A 21,130-nucleotide genomic window follows, 5' to 3' on the forward strand; every position below is an offset into this window, starting at 1 on the left:
TCCCCTAAACTGAGGAAACCTCCCCCAAATTGATGACCCCCCTACATTGAAACACCCCCCAAAATCCTGTCTCACCCCCCCCAAATTAAGGACCCCCCAACTGAGACCCCCCCCTCCCAAATGGAGGGCCCCCCCCTTAAATCGAGGAAACCTCCCTCAAATGAATGACCCCCCACAAACTGAGACATCCCCCAAAATCCTGGACACTCCCCCTAAATTAAGGACCCCCTAAATTGAGGAGCCCCCCTAAAGTAAGCCCCCCACCCCCCCAAATAGAGGACCCCCCAATTGAGGAACCCCCCCTAAATTGGTGATCTCCCCTAAATCGAGGAAAACTCCCCAAATCAAGACACACTCCCCAAAATTCCCCCCCCTCTACCCCCCCAAAAATTGGGGACCCCCCGATCGGTTCCCGGGCGAGGAGGGAGAGGGACCGCACTGCGCATGCGCGCCGCGCCCCCACCACGGTGGCAGCGCCGCCCGCGCCCGCCGCGCGCCCGCCCTTTGATTGACAGCCCCGCCGGCCAATGGCGCGGCGAACCGGGCGGTGATTGGCAGGCGCGTGGGCGGGGCGCGGGCGGCCCGGCCCCGCCCCCCCCGGCGCGGTCCCCTCACGGCGGCGGCTCCATTTTCTCGCGCTCCCGCGGCCCCCGCGCAGCGCCCGCTCCGCCTCAGCCCCCGGCCCGGAGACACCCGCCGCGACACCGCCGCGCCGCCATGAATGAGGAGTACGACGTGATCGTGCTGGGCACCGGCCTCACGGTGAGGAGCGGCCGCCGCCCGCTCGCGCCTCGGGCCTGCTGCGGGCGGCCGCCGCCCTGCCCCGCCCCGCCGCTCCCCCCCCATCCTCCCCCAACCCCCGCCGTCCCCCGGCTCCTGCGGCTGAGCCCCCTCCCCATCCCTCACCCACCGCGGCCCCGCTGTCCTTTCGTGTGGGTATCACCTGATTATCCTCCCCAGCCTGGGTCTGAGCCCCCCGGCCTCGGGCACGGGGGTCCCGGTGCCCCCTCGGGGGCGGGTCCCTTCGCCAGTGTCTCAGCTGATAATCGCCCCCCTCACCCCATTCGGGTCATTTTCTTCGGCTGTCACCTCTACGTCGGAGCCCCCCCCTTAACCCTGTCCGGTTCCCTGCCCCCTTCCCCTCCGCAGTATTATCCTGGGGGTCTGGTGTGTGGGACCCCCCGGGACCCTTCCCCCGTCCTTAATGCTCACAGCAGCCCCCACCTTCAACCCCATCCTCACCCATAATCCTTCCCCCCTCATTCCAACCTTGTCTGGGTTCTTCCCCCCCATCCCCAATATTATCTGAGATGTGTGACCCCCCAGGGACTCCCTTGGTCCTTTCCCCCATTACTAATTCTCCCAGCACCTCCCACCTTGAATCCCACCCTGGATCCTTCTCCCCTCATTCCAACCTTGTCTGGGTTCCTCCCCGACCATCCCCCATATTACCTGGGGGTGTGTGACTCCCTCAGGACACCTGCATCCTTTCCCCCATCGTTTTAATTCCCACAGCACCTCCCACCTTCAATCCCACCCTGGATCCTTCCCTCTCATTCCAACCCTGTGTTCCTTCCTCCCCCTCCATCCCCAATATTACCTATGTGTGTGTGACCCCTCCCAGGACCCCCTGGATCCTTTCCCCCATCATTAATTCTCCCACCTTCAATCCCACCCTGCATCCTTCCTTCTCATTCCAACCTTTCCTGGGTTCCTCCACAACCATCCCCAATATTACCTGGGGATGTGTGACCCCCCAGGACCCCCTGGATCCTTTCCCCCATCATTAATTTCCCCAGCACCCCCACCTTCAATCCCACCCTGGATCCTTCCTCCTTATTCCAACCCTGTCTGGGTTCCTGCTCAACCACCCCCCATATTGTCTGGGGATGTGTGACCCCCTCAAGAGACCTGCATCCTTTCCCCCATCATTAATTCCCACAGCACCTCCCACTTTCAATCCTACCCTGGATCCTTCCTCCTTATTCCAACCCTGTGTTCCTTCCTCCCCTTCCATCCCCAATATTACCTGTGTGTGTGTGACCCCTCCCAGGACGCCCTGGATCCTTTCCCCCATCATTAATTCTCCCACCTTCAATCCCACCCTGGATCCTTCCTCCTCATTCCAGCCCTGTCTGGGTTCCTCCCCCACCATCCTCCATATTATCTGGGGATGTGTGACCCCCCCAGGACCCCCTGGATCCTTTCCCCCATCACTGATTCTCCCAGCACCCCCCACCTTCAATCCCACCCTGGATCTTTCTCTGCCATTCCAACCCTGTGTTCCTCCCCCCTCTCCATCCCCAATATTACCTGGGGATGTGTGATCCCCCAGGACCCCCTGGGTCCTTTCCCTCATTACTAATTCTCCCAGCACCCCTCACCTTCAATCCCACCCTGGATCCTTCTCCCCTCATTCCAACCCTGTCTGGGTTCCTCCCCGACCATCCCCCATATTACCTGGGGGTGTGTGACCCCCTCAGGACACCTGCATCCTTTCCCCCATCATTAATTCCCACAGCACCTCCCGCCTTCAATCCCACCCTGGATCCTTCCCTCTCATTCCAACCCTGTGTTCCTTCCTCCCCCCATCCCCAATATTACCTGGGGATGTATGACCCCCTCCCAGGACCCCCTGGATCCTTTCCCCCATCATTAATTCTCCCACCTTCAATCCCACCCTGGATCCTTCCTTCTCATTCCAACCTTTCCTGGGTTCCTCCCCAACCATCCCCCATATTACCTGGGGGTGTGTGACCCCCCCCAGGACCCCCTGGGTCCTTTCCTCCATCATTAATTCCCACAGCACCTCCCATCTTCAATCCCACCCTGGATCCTTCTCCCCTCATTCCAACCCTTTCTGGGTTCCTCCCCCTCCATCCCCAGTATTATCCCGGGGCTCTGGTGTGTGGGAACCCCCCCCCCAGGACACCAGGGTCCTTTCCCCCATCATTAATTCCCACAGCACCCCCCAGTTTCAATCCCACCCTGGATTCTTCCCCCCATCCCTCTCTGACCCTCCAGGTGGGGTTTTGACGTGATCATAACACACCCTCGTGCTTGGATACCCCCCTTCCCTGATCCCAGTCCACCTGGATCCCCCCCTTCCCCGATCCCAATCCACCTGGATCCCCCTCTTCCCCGATCCCAATCCACCTGGATCCCCCTCTTCCCCGATCCCAATCCACCTGGATCCCCCCCTTCCCCGATCCCAATCCACCTGGATCCCCCCCTTCCCCGATCCCAATCCACCTGGATCCCCCCCAGCTCCCGGGGGGCCCCAGGAAATGCGGTTGTTTTGCGGAGGGAGTGCGGGGGGCGGGGAGGGTGGGGAGGACTCGGACAATAAAACGCCGACGGGGATTTATCGCCTTTCCTTTATGTTTTACGTTATTATCCTATTTTTTTTTCCCCTTCACGCATCCTTCCTACCCCCCCCCAAACGCGCTGTGGCTGCAGGTCCGTGCAGGGTGGAGGCAGCCGCGGTTATCCCCCCCTCTCCATCCCCGTTCCCGCTCCGCCTTTGCAGCCTTCGGCTCCATCCAGCCCTGACTGCAGCAGGAGGGGGATGGGAGAGGCTGGCGAGCCTGTCAAATTTCCCTTATCCACCCCCCCCCCTCCCTCCCCCAAAAAAAAACCCCACAACCCCTTTTTCCTGCTTCATCGCGGTGCTCCCTGAGGAGAGCTGACAGCTGACGGGGGCGCGGCGCGGGGAGGGGGATGAGCCGTGGAGGGGCTTTGTCCTATTGTGGAGGATGCAGCCCGCGCCGCAGGGGGAAAAAAAAAACATGGCAGTGCCGCTGCTGCCGAGCTCTGCTGGAGGATCCTCCCGCTTCCTGCGTCCCTGGAGCCCCGGGAGATGCCGCGGGAGGGCGGATCGCAGGTTACAAACACGAGGCATTGTTTGAGGAAAGCGGGGTGGGGTGGGGGGGGAAGAGAAGCCGATATGGTGGAGAGAAGGTTTTCCTCGCTGTGAAACGACCTTTCCTGCTTTTGTTCCCGGCTTTGAGCCAGGAAAGGTGCCCGGACAAAGGGATGTCTGTGGGGTTTCCCCCATTTCCCCCCCCCCCGGGGATAGGGATTAAATTGGAATCCACGAGTTTTCCTCCCGTCCTTTTGGGATTGATGGGGCTGCTGACACAGGGCACAGCTGGGTTCTCATCCCCCTCTTTTGGGGTTGGGAAGAACAGGGACAAACCTGGGATGTGGCACAAAGGAAACCTGCAAAGTGTGGGAGCGTCTTCCCGGCTGCTACCGTGGGGGGAGACCCAACTTCCCCGGTTGCTTCCGTTCCTCCCTCCCAAGGCTCTTCCTCTGGAAGGCTTAGGAGGAAGAAGCTTCTTCCCTTTGATAGGGAAAGCTGGAGTCTGGCCTAAAAACCTGTCCCTGGCTCAGCAAAGCAGGGAAAGGGACCTTTGGGGAGGTGAATTATAATGAGCTTCCAGTGGAGGGGCCTCCAATAGACCCGAGCTCCATTAAAATGGTAATTTATGCTTTGGAGCAGAGCAGGGTATCGAGTTGGTGAACACGGGGGGCTTAATCTCAAACTGACAAATTCCAGTGTAAATTTGACAAAAGGCCCCTTGTGAAATCACTTTTAAGACAAGCTCCTGCTAATGAGCAGCAGTTGAGTTAAAAGGAATAAATTATGGCCTTATTTTGAGGTGCACTGACCAAACTCCAGAGCCTGGGAACGTGCAGGGGCGCCCGATTTTCCTTCTGGTGTGCCGGCCTTCCCTCTGAAATACTAATTAGGATGGACTTCATCTGCTCTGGAGCAGCTGCTGTGGAAAAAGAATGGAAAGCAGAGGTCCTGGTGCAGCCAGGATGTTCCCCATCCTAAAATTCCCAGTGTTGGCTCATCCACTGTGGCTGGCGAGCGGTGTCGGAGCGGAGCTGGGTCAGGCTGGGCTGCAGGACTCCTCCACAGGCACATGAGGCATCCAGTTGGAAGCCTGAAGGTTGCTCCCCCAGCTATGGTCTGGTCAGGTTTCCCGAGGAGAAGGAGCTGGAAACACTTCCAGTTGTTTCTTTCCTTTTCCAAAGAGCCTTGAGCTGTCGTGGAAGTTCTGGTGATGTTCCCAGAGCGGAGTCTGATCCCGGAGCCCCACCAGGCCACTGTTGTAGCCCTGAGGTTGTGCCTCTGCTGCTGCTCCAGAGGGGATTTTCTTTCCTTTTCCCAAGTGAGAGTTCAGGTGCTGGTTTAAAGGGGAAAAAAGGAATTGTTGGAGCTTTTGTGGGAGGGCACAAACACACCCACTGCCCTGGTGGTTCCGGTTGGGTCTGCGGGGCCGGCACGTGGGAATTCCGCTGGGGCGGATCTGGAAGTGCAGCATGAATATTTCAGGTGTTAATCTCTTCCTCAAGCAGCAGGGAGGGACTAAGGCAGCTTTAGGACCGGGATTACCGGCGCTCCAACTATTTCAGCTTTTCCCTTCTGCGTGCTAATGAGAGACCCCCTCGCAGCGCCAAGCTCCTGGAGATGTGTCTGAGCCCTCAGAGGAAAAATAATCCCGGTGCATTTTTAGTCCTGAATTACTGTTGATACAACAGCCTCCGACTTCCACGAGGTGGGATTAACTCCAGGGCTCCTCCTGAGCCCCTGTGTGCTGGGGGCAGGTGTTTCCTGCACCAGAGCTGCCTCATTCCTGGTGGGAATGGCTCCTCCAAGGTGCTGGAGTCTTAATAGCTTTAAGGCCCTTGATTAGGCTTGTCATGTGTGTTGGGCATTGTGGATTAGGGATCATCTTCCTGCAGACCTGCTGCACAAGCAGGTTTTGATCTGGCACGGGGATCCCAGGCTGGAGAACTCCTCGGGTTTGGGTTTTCACACTCGGCTTTTCAGCTCACCTTAATTTGCACCTCTCTGGTCCGGAGGTCTGGAAGTGGCTTGGTAATTCCTCACCGGGGTATTTGGGAGTTGTGTTGTGCCCCGTGATGGGGTGTTCATTCTCTGCCCTCTGTGCTTCTCCCTCATGGATTATTTTCCCTGAATTCTGGGGTTAGTCAACCCATCCTGTTCAGCCCCAGCAGGTGAACGCTGCATTCCTGCTGGGGTTTCACTCTTTGCAGGCTGAACTAAGCTTCTTACCTGCCAGCTGCCTCCCTGCCTTAAAGCTATTTAAATCCATCACAGGGATGCAGATTCACTTTCTGGGGGAGCAGAGGAACCACACTCTGGGTCGGGATATATTTGGTCCTACAGGCCTCGTGGAAATAAAGCACCTCCAAGTGACTGCGAGGACCAAGTGGGGACTCACCATCCTCTGGTAGCTCAGGGATTGTCCAGGGGCAGTGAGGGGGTTGTAGGGTGAGCTTAGGACTGTTCAGGGGCAGTGAGGGGGTTGTAGGATGAGCTGAGGGGACTGATTGTCCAGGGGCAGTGAGGGGTTGCTTTGGCAGTTTGTAGGATGAACAGAGCTTGGGATTGTCCAAGTGCAGGTGGAGTTGCTTTAGCAGTTTGTAGGATGAGCTCAGGATTCTCCTGGTGCAGTGAGGGGTTTGTAGGATGAGCTGAGGGGATTGTCCAGGGGCAGTGAGGGGTTTGTAGGATGAGCTGAGGGGATTGTCCAGGTGCAGTGAGGGGTTTGTAGGATGAGCTCAGGATTGTCCAGGTGCAGTGAGGGGTTGTTTGGCAGTTTGTAGGATGAACAGAGCTTGGGATTGTCCAGGTGCAATGAGGGGTTTGTAGGATGAGCTGAGGGGATTGTCCAGGGGGCAGTGAGGGGTTTGTAGGATGAGCTGGGGGGATTGTCCAGGGGCAGTGAGGGGTTTGTAGGATGAGCTTGGGATTGTCCAGGTGCAGGTGGGGTTGTTTGGCAGTTTGTAGGATGAACAGAGCTTGTGATTGTCCAAGTGTAGGTGGAGTTGCTTTAGCAGTTTGTAGGATGAGCTATGGGGACTCTCCAGGGGCAGTGAGGGGTTTGTAGGATGAGCTCAAGATTCTCCAAGTGCAGTGAGGGGGGGTTTGGCAGTTTGTAGGATGACCTCGAGGTTGTCCAGGGGCAGTGAGGGGTTTGTAGGATAAGCTGAGGGGATTCTCCTGGTGCAGTGAGGGGTTTGTAGGATGAGCTGAGGATTGTCCAAGGGCAGTGAGGGGTTTGTAGGATGAACTCAGGATTGTCCAGGGGCAGTGAGGGGTTTGTAGGATGAGCTGAGGGGATTCTCCTGGTGCAGTGAGGGGTTTGTAGGATGAGCTGAGGGGATTGTCCAGGGGCAGTGAGGGGTGCTTTGGCAGTTCGCAGGATGAGCTGAGGGGATTGTCCAGATGCAGTGAGGAGTTGCTTGGCAGTGTGTAGGATGAGCAATAGGGGTTTTCCAGGTGCAGTGAGGGGTTGTTTGACAGTTGTAGGAGGAGCAGAGCTCTGGATCGTGCTGGAGTCTGACACAGTGGATGTAGCCAATATGTGATGGGTGGGCACCCACTGGATGAGTTCCTGTGTCACCTGGACCAGAGGATCTCCAGAGGTCCCTCCCAACCCCAAATTCTGTGACGTGCTGGCCCCAGCCCGGCCCTGCCTTTTGAAGAAAGAGCCCTGGTGGTGCCAGAGCCCGTCGTGGGAGCCGGAGGGACCATTGTGGGAACCAGAGGGACCGTGCCCCATCCCGCCCTCAGACGGAGCAGCAGCGCTGGCTCGGGTTTCCGTCGGTCTGTCTGAGCCTCTCTGAACTGCCGCCCTACTTGGAGGAAATCCATGGAAACCTCCTCGCCTCCCTCCACTCCTCAAGGCTCCTGCCTGCAGAAGGTCTATTCACAACCGGTCCCTGCTCACGAGGGAAGAGCCGATGGTCTTAGACAAGCCTGGAAGCACCGATACCTTCGAGTCGCTCCTGTTGTTTTTTCCCATGGATTTGTGCCGTCTCCATGTTCCTGGTGCCCCTTTCTCCCTGGTGCTGTGCTCTCCAGCCATCTCAGCAGCCAGGGTGGTGCTGCAGACGCCAGGACTTGCTCTGCCATTGGCTGGGACACAGCGAGCTCCCGGGAGCTGTCAGAACCTGACCCGGCGGAGCTCTGGATTACAGTTCCAGCGGGGCTGCCCTTTGCGTGGAGACCATATTCCATCCATCCCTCTGGATACCCGGAGCTCTCCCTGCCCTGTCCTGATGCTGCTCTCAGCAGCTGCTCTGCCTTCCTGTTTGCTTGACACTGATAATTATACTCAGCCAAAACCCTCCAGATTTGAACTCTGACGCTTCCCCTTTTTTACTTGCAACCCTTCCCATATCAGCCCAGGCCGTTTGTTTTCCTCGCCCAAACCACGCCAGGACGCAGATCCAGCGGTTCCAGCGGCTGGGGAGAGCTCCAAAGGAACTGCTGAGCTGGGAGGATGAATCCATTGTGCACCCCGTGTGTTTTATGGCTCGTGAGAGGCCCCTGTGGGATTCCAGCGCTCGGGAGCCCGGCAGGAGCTGGGTGATGGAAGGGACGTGTTTAACGAGCCTTGGATGAAATAGGAGCAGGATATCTCCACCTCAGTGCCCATAGGGGTGTTTAATGGGTGGGAAAGAAGATGGAGGAGGTACTTAAGGGCTCTCATATCTCCTGCTGGTACCCAAATCCAACCTGGGGAAGGGATATGGGCTCGCTGTGTGCATCCCTGGGAAGATGGAGCGAGGGCTACTTTGAAGTTAAATGGAGGCAGGAAATCAGCTGACAGCCAGAGCAGCGGCTGGGACTTCTGCTGTGGTTTAATTCCTGCCTTTGAGACTCATTTGGTGTGAAATCCTGGTTGGCTTCCAGCGTGGACACACAGGAGCCCTGTGCCACCATCTGGCAGAGCTGGTGAGACGTTCCAGGGTGGAGCAGGGAGCCCGAGGCCAGGGCTGGGAGGAGCTGGCAGAGGTGTGACAGCCCCGCGTCACACGTGGTTAACCAGTGACAGCAGAGCTGACACCCCGCAGCCACCCTCGCTCCGGCGGTTCCTCGCCCTTGGAGGCCTTGAGAAACGTCTTAGCAGAGGGTTTGGGGCTCTCTGCTTCCTCCAGCCTGCGTGGGAAAACGGGAGGAGCCTTGTAGGACTTGCGTGGAAGGTGCCGGAAGGAGGTTTTGTGGGAAGCGCTGCGGCCAAGTCTTCTCGACCCACCTGGTGATCACACCAGAGCCGTGTGGGCACCATGTTTGCCATCCAGGGATTCGCTCTGGAGCGTCCTTGCCGTGCTCTGGGCAGCTCCAGCTTTGTCCTCAGCTCCTTGGCTGGATGAGGGCGGCACCCTGGTGGGTGACAGACTGGCCAGCAGTGCCTTGCTGTCCCAGCGGAGAAGGTTTGCCTGTGGCCACCTGGAAGCGCCACAACAGCAAACCCTCGTGCCAGCAATCCCTGCCAACCACCCCCACACCTTCAGAACCAAATAACCCCCCCCCAAAGCTGCCTTGGGAGGGGTTGGGGAAGTTGTAGATGATTTTACAGCTTCCTGTACGCCGAGGGTTGCCTGGAGTCGGGATTTACGCGGCGTGTAAACAAGACGCAGCGGGAGACTTCTGGTGTTTGTGGTTTGCCTCGTGTGACCGAGCGACACCTGCCTTGGCCGGGGTTGCTGTGGTGGAAATAAAGCTCCTGAAACCCAGTTGGGGGGGGAGTGACACAGGAGGAGAGTCCTGGGAAAGGTGCTCGTGGAGGGAACGTGAAGGATCTCAGGGAGACACGGGTCTCTGCCAGGAGGGCCAAGCTGTGAATGAACATCTTCCCCACTCCTGGGAGTGGTGGCATCTCCCAGCAGCTGAACAGGGGGTTTTACAGGCTGAATGGTGAATGCAGGATCATGGAATGATTGGGGTTGAAAGGGACCTTGAAACCCATCCAGTCCCACCCCTTCCAGGCAGGGAACATTCCAGTAGCCCAGGTTGACCCACCCCTGATGTGAGATGTGGCCGGGACCTCCCAGTTAGGTCTTGCTGATGGTGAGCAGGATCTCACATAGTTCTGCTCTTGGGGGGAGCTGAGACAGAGCAAGATCAGTAAAACCTCCCTGCTAAGCTGTCCTAAGCACGCAGACATTCAAGTTTTCCTTAAGCTCCTTGGCTGTGAATGCCAGAGCCGTGTTTGGTGGGGATTTAGCGAGGCCTCAGCTGGTTCTGCAGGTCGCAGCTCATGTGTGTGTGTGTGTGCTCTGTGCTGAGTCTCAGACCCAGCAGCTGATCAGCTGCTCCAAGGAATCTCTGGATGCAGAGCAAGGATAGCAAGGCCTCTGCTGAGGTGATAAACCTGCCAAATGCCTTCATTTATTCTTTATAAATAGATAAGGAGAAGCTGTTGGTTCTCCCACGTGTCCCAGCGTGGCAAACGTTAATGGTTGAGGTTTTGAGGAGAAGTCCAAGCAAGATTCCATCCTCCTGCTGCCTCGTCCTTAAGTTGACAGGTGGTGGCTTAGGAGGAGAGGTTTTCCAAATCTGCCCCAAATGCATGAGATTCCCAGGAATTTCCTCAGTGGAGGTGGTGGCTGTGTAGTTTTAAGCCCTTGGTCGGCTTGCCCGGAGCACACAGACCCGGCGAGGGGCTGATCTGCTTCCAAGATCCAATCTGAATTCCAAAGTGTTTGTTTCCATGGGATATTGCAGGTGCCTGCACACAGTCAGCTGCCTGAATGTGCTCTTCCTTAGGAAAACTGGGAAGGAGGTGGCTCCAGTGCAATAACACGTCCCTTGCATCCCTTCCTTTCTGCAGGAATGCATCCTCTCCGGGATCATGTCCGTGAACGGGAAGAAGGTCCTTCACATGGATCGTAACTCCTACTATGGAGGGGAAAGTGCATCCATTACACCCCTGGAAGATGTAAGTGTGGAGCTGGCACCCACTGCTGGAAAAGGGGCTTTATTCCCAGTTATCCCAGGGGTGGATTCCCACGGAATTAACTCTTCAGGGTTTCCTTGGGGCCAGGATGTTTTATGGTGTTAATACAGGGGAGACACCAGTGTGTGTGTTTGTGGTTGTTTTCTGTAATTCCCAGCTGGAATTCCAGCGTGGAGCATTTCAGACCTGTAATGCCCAACAGCTGGGTGTTAAAACCCCACCTAAACTGTAAATATTGACTAAGATACCTCACATTATCCAGTATTTCACTTCCTCGGGTTTTAAATTCCCAAACTTTAAGCCTTGGAGGAAGAAAGCCTGGAAGAGCAGAATAACTCTGCCTGGTTCTCACTGTCCCAGCTTCCTGGATGTGTTTTTGTGCTGCATCAGAAGTCAAACTGGAGCTGAAACTCCGGCCAAAAACCGGCTCTGAAGGGCTTGTGTTCGGCCGGGAGCCCTGGGGGTGGAAAGTGTGTCCATGTGTGGGAGAAGCGACACCCAGGGAGCTACAATAAGTTCTGTGTTCTCTCTCTCTCTCTCCAAAGCTCTACAAAAGGTTTAATCTCCCGGGGGCTCCACCAGAATCCATGGGGCGGGGAAGAGACTGGAACGTGGACCTCATTCCAAAATTCCTGATGGCTAACGGTGAGTGAGCCTGGGCTCCCAGATGTCCCTTTGCCAAAACCCAACCCCCTTTTTTTGCTGGAATCTCATCCCTGAGGCACGAGGGCATGGATGCCTTGTGTGGTGCCAGTCTCAGGCTCAGGGTTATAGAGACCCCAGGCAAGGCCTGGTCGCTCAAGTCCCAGCTCACCTCTGGTGCTCTGTGGGAGTTGAATGTGGAAGGGTTTGGAAGGGCTGCCCTGGGAGCAGCTCTGGCTCCAGCCCCGCTGTCTGACCTGTGCCAAACCCTCCTGCAGGTCAGTTGGTGAAGATGCTGCTCTACACAGAAGTGACTCGTTACTTGGACTTCAAGGTGATCGAGGGCAGCTTCGTCTACAAGGGGGGGAAGATCTACAAAGTCCCCTCCACCGAGGCAGAAGCTCTGGCATCCAGTGAGTAGCTGCACCTTCTTCGTGTCCCCCTGGGGCTCCTGTCCCTAAACAGAGGCAAACCCCACACCTGGGGATGTTCTTGGTGCTCCTCATGTTTTAAGGAGCATCCTCAGGGTTCTGCACCTCTTTGACCTTAAACACCACTTGGGAGTTGTAGCCTTGGGCTTCCTGAGCCTTGAGTGACAGTTTTTCTTGGAGCTTCCCAACGGAGCTGCCTCTTCTGGTGGCCCATCTGGTGGAATAAGAGGTTTTTGTGCTCCCAGCTCTGCCATAAAGACTTAACGTTGGATCCTTGTTGGAATTGCGCGTGTGGAAAAACGTCCCAGGCAAATTGGAGCGACTAATTACAACTCAAACCTTAATTGCTGCCTGCTTAAATTTCACCCCTCTTCCAATAAAACCGCTGCTCGTTCACAGCGGCTCAGGAAATCCTTTAGGAGCTGGTGGAGGGCATTCCAGGAGCTCCAGGTGTGGGATGTGTTCAGTGGCACCTCTAAAAAGCCTCGGGATAAAGTGACTCCTGCAAGGTCAAGGCTCCAGGTCTGGAGGTCTGAGCCTTGTCCATGGCAGATGTTCCTGTTTGGTCTCCCAAGAGACTCATCCTGGCAGGAGCAGGGGGTGCTTCCTCTGCCCTCCTGCTCCAGCAAGTCCAGTCTTGCCTCCCAGTTTGTGGAAAAATTATAAACTGCCCTGTCCAGTGTCGCCTTTGAGGTTGGAAGTGATGGGATGAGGGGGATGGACTTAAGCTCAAGGAGGGTTAGATGGGATATTGGGAAGGAATTCCTGGCTGGGAGGGTGGGGAGGGACTGGAATGGAATTCTCAGAGAAGCTGTGGCTGCCCCTGGATCCCTGGGAGTGTCCAAGGCCAGGCTGGAGCAACCTGGGATAGTGGGAGGCGTCCCTGGGGTCGGAACCGGATGGTCTTTAAGGTCCCTTCCCACCCAAACCATTCCATGATTCCCCGTGTGAAACCCTCAGCGGTTCTTCCCCCCCGTGTGGCCATGGAAAAGCTCCGTGGTGTCTCCAAGAGTCCTGAGCAAACCCCTCGTTTTCAGGCTTAATGGGGCTGTTTGAGAAGCGCCGGTTCCGGAAGTTCCTGGTGTACGTGGCCAACTTCGACGAGAACGACCCCAAGACCTTCGAGGGCGTCGACCCCAAGAAAACCACCATGAGGGACGTGTACAAGAAGTTCGACCTGGGCCAGGACGTCATCGACTTCACCGGCCACGCCCTCGCGCTCTACAGGACTGACGAGTGAGTGAGCCCGGCGGCGGAGTCACTCCTGCCCCAAATCCCAGGATCGGAGTCACTCCCACCTAGATCCCAGCGTCGGAGTCACTCGCGCCCCGAATCCCGGGATCAGAGTCACTCCCACCTAGATCCCAGCGTCGGAATCACTCCTGCCCCGAATCCCGGGATCAGAGTCACTCCCACCTAGATCCCAGCGTCGGAGTCACTCGCGCCCCGAATCCCGGGATCAGAGTCACTCCCACCTAGATCCCAGTGTCAGAGTCACTCCTGCCCTGAATCCTGGGATCAGAGTCACTCCCACCTAGATCCCAGCGTCGGAGTCACTCACGCCCCGAATCCCGGGGTCGGAGTCACTCACACCTCGAATCCCGGGATTGGAGTCACTCCTGCCCCAAATCCTGGCATCAGAGTCACTCCTGCCCCAAATCCTGGGATTGGAGTCACTCTCACTCCGAATCCTGGGATCGGAGTCACTCCTGCCCCGAATCCTGGGATTGGAGTCACTCTCGCTCCGAATCCTGGGATTGGAGTCACTCTCGCTCCGAATCCTGGGATTGGAGTCACTCTCGCTCCGAATCCTGGGATTGGAGTCACTCTCGCTCCGAATCTTGGGATCGGAGTCACTCCCGCCCCGAATCTTGGGATCGGAGTCACTCCCGCCCTGAATCTTGGGATCGGACTCACTCCCACCCTGAATCCCGGGATGGGACTCACTCCCACCCCAAATCGTGAGATTGGAGTCTCTTCCACCCCAAATCATGGGCTCAGAATCTCTTCCACCCCAAATCGTGGGATCAGAGTCTCTTCCACCTGAAATCCTGGGATCAGAGTATCTTCCACCTGAAATCCTGGGATCAGAGTCTCTTCCACCTGAAATCCCGGGATCATAGTTACCCCCCACCCCGAATCCTGGGATTCCAGTCCCAGCCCTGGGATTCGGGGCAGCCGTTGAACCTTTGAGCATTTCCGGGGTTAATGAATCATCTCTGTCCCGACAAAACCCGTGACCCCCAGTGGCTCCCAAAGGGAACTCCTGGGAGCAGCAGCTGGAGGGTGGGGAAGGAAACCTCCCGGGGGGGAAGCGCTCCGGGGGGTGCATCCCGCTGGAAGCGCTGGCTTGGGAAGCATCCTGAGGGATGTCCCTGTGCTCCACAGCTACTTGGACCAGCCCTGCCAGGAGACCATCAACAGGATCAAGCTGTACAGCGAGTCCCTGGCCCGGTACGGGAAGAGCCCCTACCTGTACCCCCTGTACGGGCTCGGAGAGCTGCCCCAGGGATTCGCCAGGTGAGAGCCGGACCCGGATCCCGTGTGCGCCCTCGGGATTCCCTTGTCCACCCTCAGGATCCGTGTGTCTGCAGGGAGTGGCTGGGAGGGGGTTGTTATTGGCACATTCCAGGTGAGCCCAAGCCGGGGGAGTGTTGATGTGCTGGAAGGCAGGAGGGCTCTGCAGAGGGACCTGGCCAGGCTGGATCCATGGGCTGATTGCAAGGGGCTGAGGTTCCCCAAGGCCAAGGGCCGGGTGCTGCCCTTTGGCCACACAAGAAGCCCCTGCAGCTGCAGGCTGGGCCAGAGGGGCTGGAGAGCAGCCAGGCAGGAAGGGAGCTGGGAGTTGGGCTGGGCAGGGAGCTGAAGAGGAGCCCGAGTGTGGCCAGGGGGGCAAGAGGGCCAATGGCTGCTGGGCTGGCTGAGGAAGAGTGTGGCAGCAGGAGCAGGGCAGGGCTTGTGCCCCTGGGCTGGGCGCTGGGGAGGCCACCCCTGGAGTGCTGTGTCCAGCTCTGGGCCCTGAGCTCAGCAAGGCCCTGGAGGGGCTGGAGCAGGGGCAGAGAAGAGCAGCGAGGCTGGGGAAGGGACTGGAGCACAAGTGCTGGGAGGAGAGGCTGAGGGAGCTGGGGGGGCTCAGCCTGGAGAGGAGGAGGCTCAGGGGAGACCTCCTCACTCTCTGCAACTCCCTGACAGGAGGGGGGAACCGGGGGGGGGTTGGTCTCTTTTCCCAGGCAGGGATCAGTAGGACAAGAGGGTTTGGTCTTCAGCTGTGCCAGGGGAGGTTTAGGTTGGACATCAGGAAGAAATTCTTTCCATAGAGGGTGCTCAGCCATTGGAATGGGCTGCCCAGGGAAGTGGGGGATTCTCCATCCCTGGAGGTGTTTAAGGACAGACTGGATGTGGCATCAGTGCCATGGGCTGGGAACCACGGCGGGGTTGGATCAAGGGTTGGACTGGATGATCTTGGAGATCCCTTCCAACCCAGCTGATCCTGTGATTCTATGATGTGGGGAGCCAGTCCTAGAGCTTCCAGAGCATCAAAACACTCAGGTCATTAATGGTTCTCTCACTGCCTTAATCCAGAACTAATCCTCCCTGTCAGGTTCCTTCCTCCTGGGCTGGTTTTTGGCAGTGGGAGATGCGGATTTTGCATCATCCTTCCCATCCAGGAGATCTGTGCAGGGCTTCTCTAGAGCAGAAAGATGCATAAATGTGGCTAAATTCCTAGTGAGGTTTCATTTTTTGAAGGATCTGTTCACAGCTTTGCTAGCCAAACTCAGGGAGGAAAAAAAAGAAAATAGAAACAGCACAGTCAATGTTGAGTATTTCAAAAGAATCATCAGTAAAAAATGCTGTGCCTCAACTGCCAAAATTATTTATTTTTCACGTGTAGGTCAAACTCTCACTTGAAAATAAAATAAGAGATGCCTTAGGAGCATTAAGTGACCCCTGGCTGGGGTTTCTCAAAGTAGTCAGAGGTTTGGAGGGTCTGTTGCTGGTACAAAAATACAGCTGTACAGAAAGAAGAAGTTGTGTTTGTGCAGAAATCTGAAGTTACGTTGGCACAGGAACACGAGGTTGTGCTTGTGGTGAGATGTGAAGCTACAGCTCTTCCTACGTTGCCAACCTCAGACTTCTTATCAGGAATTCAGGGAGAGGGCCCTGGACACTCAGAAATCAAATCCATTGAAGGCGTCCGAGTTCAAGCCGTTCAAAACCAGGAACTCCTGATGCTCAGTAGTTGTGCCTGGAAATTTCTGGGCCTTTGTATTCCAATATTCAGAGTGTGAATTCCGAGGTGTTGCTCCAAGCATCTGATTAATCCAGAAGGAGGTCACAGCCCCACCCTGGAGCTATGGAAGGGGCTGAGAGGAGTTAAAACTCAACCAGAGCTGTGGAAGGGGCTGAGGGGAGTTAAACCCCAACCTGGAGGTGTGGAAGGGTTTGAGGGGAGTTAAACCCCACCCTGGAGCTGTGGAAGGGACTGAGGGGAGTTAAACCCCACCCTGGAGGTGTGGAAGGGCTGAGGGGAGTTAAAACCCCACCCTGGAGCTGTGGAAGGGACTGAGGGGAGTTAAACCCCAGGCTGGAGCTGTGGAAGGGGCTGAGGGGAGTTAAAACCTCACCCTGGAGCTGTGGAAGCGGCTGAGGGGAGTTAAAACCTCACCCTGGAGCTGTGGAAGGGGCTGAGGGGAATTAAACCCACCCTGGAGCTGTGGAAGGGGCTGAGGGCAGTTAAACCCCAGGCTGGAGCTGTGGAAGTTTCCTCCTGCAGGCTCAGCGCTATCTATGGAGGCACCTACATGCTCAACAAGCCCATCGAGGAGATCGTGATCGAGAACGGCAAAGTGGTCGGGGTGAAGTCTGAAGGGGAGGTACAGTCCCTTGGATTCATTCCTTACTCCCTACCCTCCATGTTTTCTCTAAAAACTGAACCTTTTGGCCATGGATTGAACAGTTGCAGTAGAACCCCCATTTTCCCAACCTGCTGGGCTGGTGCTGTTCTCCAGCTCCCTTGAGGCACGTTGGTGTCCCCATGGTGAGGGTCCATCCAAGAGCCCCTCTCCAGGGCTTGGGATGGAGTATCCATGCCCTGGCAGGGTTGTCCTTGAATAACTATGAGTAAATCAGGAAGGGATTTATTCAGTGTCCCTGTGTCTAACGTGGACACCCAGCCCTGCCCTTCAGCAGCTGGCACGTGGCCTTCCTGCAGCTGCTTCCCCACCTGGAGACACAAAACTGGGAATGCTTGGAAGTTCTCCATGTGCTCCTGACCGGAGCAGGTGCTTGAGGGGCAGCTGAGCTCTTGGTGACGTGTCCCCTCGGGGTGGAAACGTGGGAGTGGAGGTGACAACCCACGCCACGGAGTGACGTGACCGAGTGTGGGTGGCCTGGGGGGCTCCAGGTGGGTCAGCTGTTAAACAATTCCTGGAAAAGGGAGTTGTGAGGTGTCCTGGTGTCCCGTGTCCCCCCCTATCCCAGGTGGCTCGCTGCAAACAGCTCATCTGCGACCCCAGCTACGTGTCGGACCGCGTGACCAAGGTGGGCCAGGTGATCCGGGTCATCTGCATCCTGAGCCACCCCATCAAGAACACCAACGACGCCAACTCCTGCCAGATCATCATTCCACAGAACCAGGTCAACCGGAAATCAGGTCCGTGGGCAGCTCTGGGGAAGGGGGAACCACGCGGGAAAACGGGCACCGGGGTCCTTGTGTCCTCACCCACAGGGGTTTTCTGTCCCTGGCGAGGTTGGGCTTCGGTTTGGAGCGGGGATGGGGGAGGTGGGAGAAGCCTGTGGTGGGAAAACCACGGGAGGAACCTGCGGGAGGGAAGTGCCCCGGCCCGGGAGAAGTGGGTGAGGAGGGGGTGAGGTGCTCTGGGGGGGCGAGGGCTGGTGTTGGAGCAGAGGGTGTGGAAGAGGTTTGGTCTCGGGGGGGGGTTTGGCCAAGTGGAAAGAAACACAGGGCTGGAAGGGCTGTTAAACCCTGACCCTGGAGCTGTGGAAGGGCTGAGGGGAGTTAAACCCAACAGAACTTAGAAGGGGCTGAGGGGAGTTAAACCTGACTCTTGAGGTATGGAAGGGGCTGAGGGGAATTAAACCCCACCCTGGAGGTGTGGAAGGGGCTGAGGGGAGTTAAACCCAACCAGAACTTAGAAGGGGCTGAGGGGAGTTAAACCCGACTCTGGAGCTGTGGAAGGGGCTGAGGGGAGTTAAACCCCACCCTGGAGGTGTGGAAGGGGCTGAGGGGAGTTAAACCCCAGGCTGGAGCTGTGGAAGGGACTGAGGGGAGTTAAACCCCACCCTGGAGCTGTGGAAGGGGCTGAGGAGAGTTAAAACCCCACCCCAGAGCTCTGGAGGTGCCGAGGAGGGGAGATGCTTCCTTGAACAGCGGGATGGGGACCCTGCTGGGTTTCAGGAGCCATCAGAACCCCAGTGAGCTGAGTTTTGGAGCCTTCCCTCATGCCCAGGCCCCTCAGATGGGGCACTGAGAGCACCCAGGGCCGTGGGCCAAGGCTGGCCTGTATTGGGAGGTACCGGGTGGGCAGAGGCTGGGGCTGGAGGGGGATTTGCTGTCCCTGCTGCTGATCCGGGCGTGTGCCACGTCCCACAGACATCTACGTGTGCATGATCTCCTCTGCCCACAACGTGGCGGCGCAGGGCAAGTACATCGCCATCGCCAGCACCACCGTGGAGACCCCCGAGCCCGAGAAGGAGATCAAGCCAGCCCTGGACCTGCTGGAGCCCATCGAGCAGAAGTGAGTCATAGAATCATGGAATCACAGAATCAGCTGGGTTGGAAGGGACCTCTGAGATCATCCAGCCCAACCCTTGATCCAACCCCGCCGTGGTTCCCAGCCCATGGCACTGATGCCACATCCAGTCTGTCCTTAAACACCTCCAGGGATGGAGAATCCCCCACTTCCCTGGGCAGCCCATTCCAGTGGCTGAGCACTCTCCATGGAAAACATTCCTTCCTGATGTCCAACCTGCCCCTGCCCTGGCACAGCTTGAGGCCGTGCCCTCTTGTCCTACTGCTGGTTCCCTGGAGCAGAGCCCGACCCCCCCCCGGCTCCCCCCTCCTGTCAGGGAGTTGCAGAGAGTGAGGAGGTCTCCCCTGAGCCTCCTCCTCTCCAGGCTGAGCCCCCCCAGCTCCCTCAGCCTCTCCTCCCAGCACTTGTGCTCCAGTCCCTTCCCCAGCCTCGCTGCTCTTCTCTGCCCCTGCTCCAGCCCCTCCAGGGCCTTGCTGAGCTCAGGGCCCAGAGCTGGACACAGCGCTCACTCCCTGCTCCCCTCCCGGGTGCTCAGCCCTGGGGTGAGGGTGGGGGGCACCGGGGGCCATTCCCAGCCCTTCCATTCCCAACCCTTGTGTTCCCAACCCTCTCCTCCCGCAGGTTCGTCAGCATCAGCGACCTGTTCGCGCCCACCGACCTGGGCACCGAGAGCCAGGTGAGTGCTCGCCGAGCTCGGCCTCGGGGCTGGGCCTGAGCTCTGGGCCTGAGCTCGGCCCTGAACCCCCCCCTGTCCCCGCAGATCTTCATCTCCCGCACCTACGACGCCACCACCCACTTCGAGACGACGTGTGACGACATCAAGGACATCTACAAGAGGATGATGGGCTCAGAGTTCGACTTCGAGGAGATGAAGCGCAAGAAGAACGACATCTACGGGGAGGAGGAGCAGCAGTAATGAGAGAGCCTCTAATTAGGAGAAATTAAATGGGCTAATATGAATATATAAGGAACTTAATGAACACTGTACGAAATTCAATATTGTAAGGCCTGCTTTTGTAATCCCATCTCTGAGAGATTGAAGAGTTACTGCACTGGTAATGTTCCCTTTTTTGGATATCATGTGTTAATTATTCCATTCTAGTAGGGCTGCTGTCCAGAATCTGGCAACCCCCCGACCCCCCCTGACTAACCCCCTAAAGAGAAAGGCAGAAGTGAACTTAGGATGATGATGATGATGATGACGATGATGATTATTATTATTATTTTTGCAGAGTTAGACGTTGGTGCAGATTTGAGAAATAACAACTCATTGACAGCTGTGTCTTACCTTGTCTTTTTAATCATTTGTAAAAACATCCTCCACCCACCCACTCTCCCTCTCCCCACCCCGTGCTTCTGGTGAGCTCGTAGATGTGACTGTGAACGTCACTCAGACCCGGTGTCCAGGAACGTAGAACCCAAGCACTCCCTCATTGTGGACAGCATCCCTAAAAAGTCCCTCCCATCGACCTTAACTCTCGTGGCAAAGTTGTTATCATGGACAAAGCCCACATCTATTGTAGCAGCAAACTGTTGGCTTCGTTCTGGGCACAGAACTTTAACCTCCACTTCAGCTTCTAAACCTGTTACAGGGGTTGGACACAGCTGTGCCTGAGGCTCCTTTTGTGTTTTAATCTTAATAAAATTGAGAGAACAAAAATTGCAGAGCAGGCAAAGATGTTGGGAGTATTTTGTGTCCCTGGGGGCTCCTCGGATGGACCAAAACGGCGCCGCGGTACCGGCAAGGACGGAGCCGGTGCTTCCCGGGGCTCCTCCAGGCTCCAAATGATTTCTGTACTGCGAAGTAAAGCCAAATTCTGGAAACCAGTCCTGGGCTCCCAGTCTCTGATTCGCTTCACTTCTACCAGCAGCACCTCTGGGAGAGATCCCGAGGGATCTCGGCCTGCCAGGGAGCGGGGACACGGCATTCCCTGCTGGCAAACGGGCTCAGGGGTCCCTGGTTGGGATTCCCAGGCTGTGCTGCTCCGGGGAGATGTGGCAGCACCAGGATGTGGCTCGGGCTCTCCATGGGCACAATCCTGCCTGGGCTCTCCATGGGCACAATCCTGCCTGTTCCCTGCAGCCACATCTGGGAATGGCACTTGCTGGAAGCAGCAGTAACTAATCCCTGCTCTCCGGGCTCCTCTCCAGGGCTCTCCCTGGGTAAGAGATGCTCCTTAGGGATCCCTGGCTGGGATCTGGGAGCCTGGACCATCCAGCTGTTGGGCACAGCTGGACAGCGAGGAACAGGGCTTGTGTTTGGACACAGCGCTGCCAAGTGCCAGGAAAAAGGAGGAAATACCTTGGAACACCCTGCAGCTGCTGAGGAGGAACTGGGATTTCTGACCCCACCACAGGCACAAAGCTGAGCCAAACCTGCCCCTTCCCCCTCCCTGCCGGGGCTTTTGGCACTTCCCCTTCCTGGGGTGGCAGTTCCAGGAACCACCTTCCCGTTTTCAGCTCTCCTGGGCCCTGTGCTTCCTCCCTGGAGCTGGGT

General features: G+C 57.1%; 1 protein-coding gene and 1 long non-coding RNA gene across 5 annotated transcripts; both read left to right on the forward strand.

Moving 5' to 3' along the window:
* The first annotated feature begins 588 nt into the window (after positions 1-588).
* On the forward strand, positions 589-20,460 carry GDI2 (GDP dissociation inhibitor 2). The gene is made up of 11 exons (XM_032687291.1): positions 589-762; positions 10,662-10,769; positions 11,333-11,432; positions 11,708-11,842; positions 12,898-13,096; positions 14,249-14,380; positions 16,635-16,734; positions 17,342-17,513; positions 18,474-18,618; positions 19,255-19,309; positions 19,394-20,460. The coding sequence occupies exons 1-11, from the start codon at positions 718-720 to the stop codon at positions 19,547-19,549; spliced, it is 1,347 nt and encodes a 448-aa protein (XP_032543182.1). The 5' UTR covers positions 589-717; the 3' UTR covers positions 19,550-20,460.
* On the forward strand, positions 5,010-7,747 carry LOC116786613. 4 transcript variants are annotated; one of them, XR_004357015.1, is made up of 4 exons: positions 5,010-6,343; positions 6,460-6,614; positions 6,759-6,805; positions 7,009-7,747. It is a non-coding gene; the product is annotated as an uncharacterized LOC116786613 (long non-coding RNA). The 4 variants fall into 4 exon arrangements; XR_004357016.1 differs by having other exon boundaries at positions 5,010-6,302; XR_004357013.1 differs by having other exon boundaries at positions 5,010-6,614.
* Positions 20,461-21,130: the final 670 nt, after the last annotated feature.

The sequence above is a fragment of the Chiroxiphia lanceolata genome, chromosome 5 (genome assembly GCF_009829145.1).
Source record: "Chiroxiphia lanceolata isolate bChiLan1 chromosome 5, bChiLan1.pri, whole genome shotgun sequence".
Classification (NCBI taxonomy): domain Eukaryota; kingdom Metazoa; phylum Chordata; class Aves; order Passeriformes; family Pipridae; genus Chiroxiphia; species Chiroxiphia lanceolata.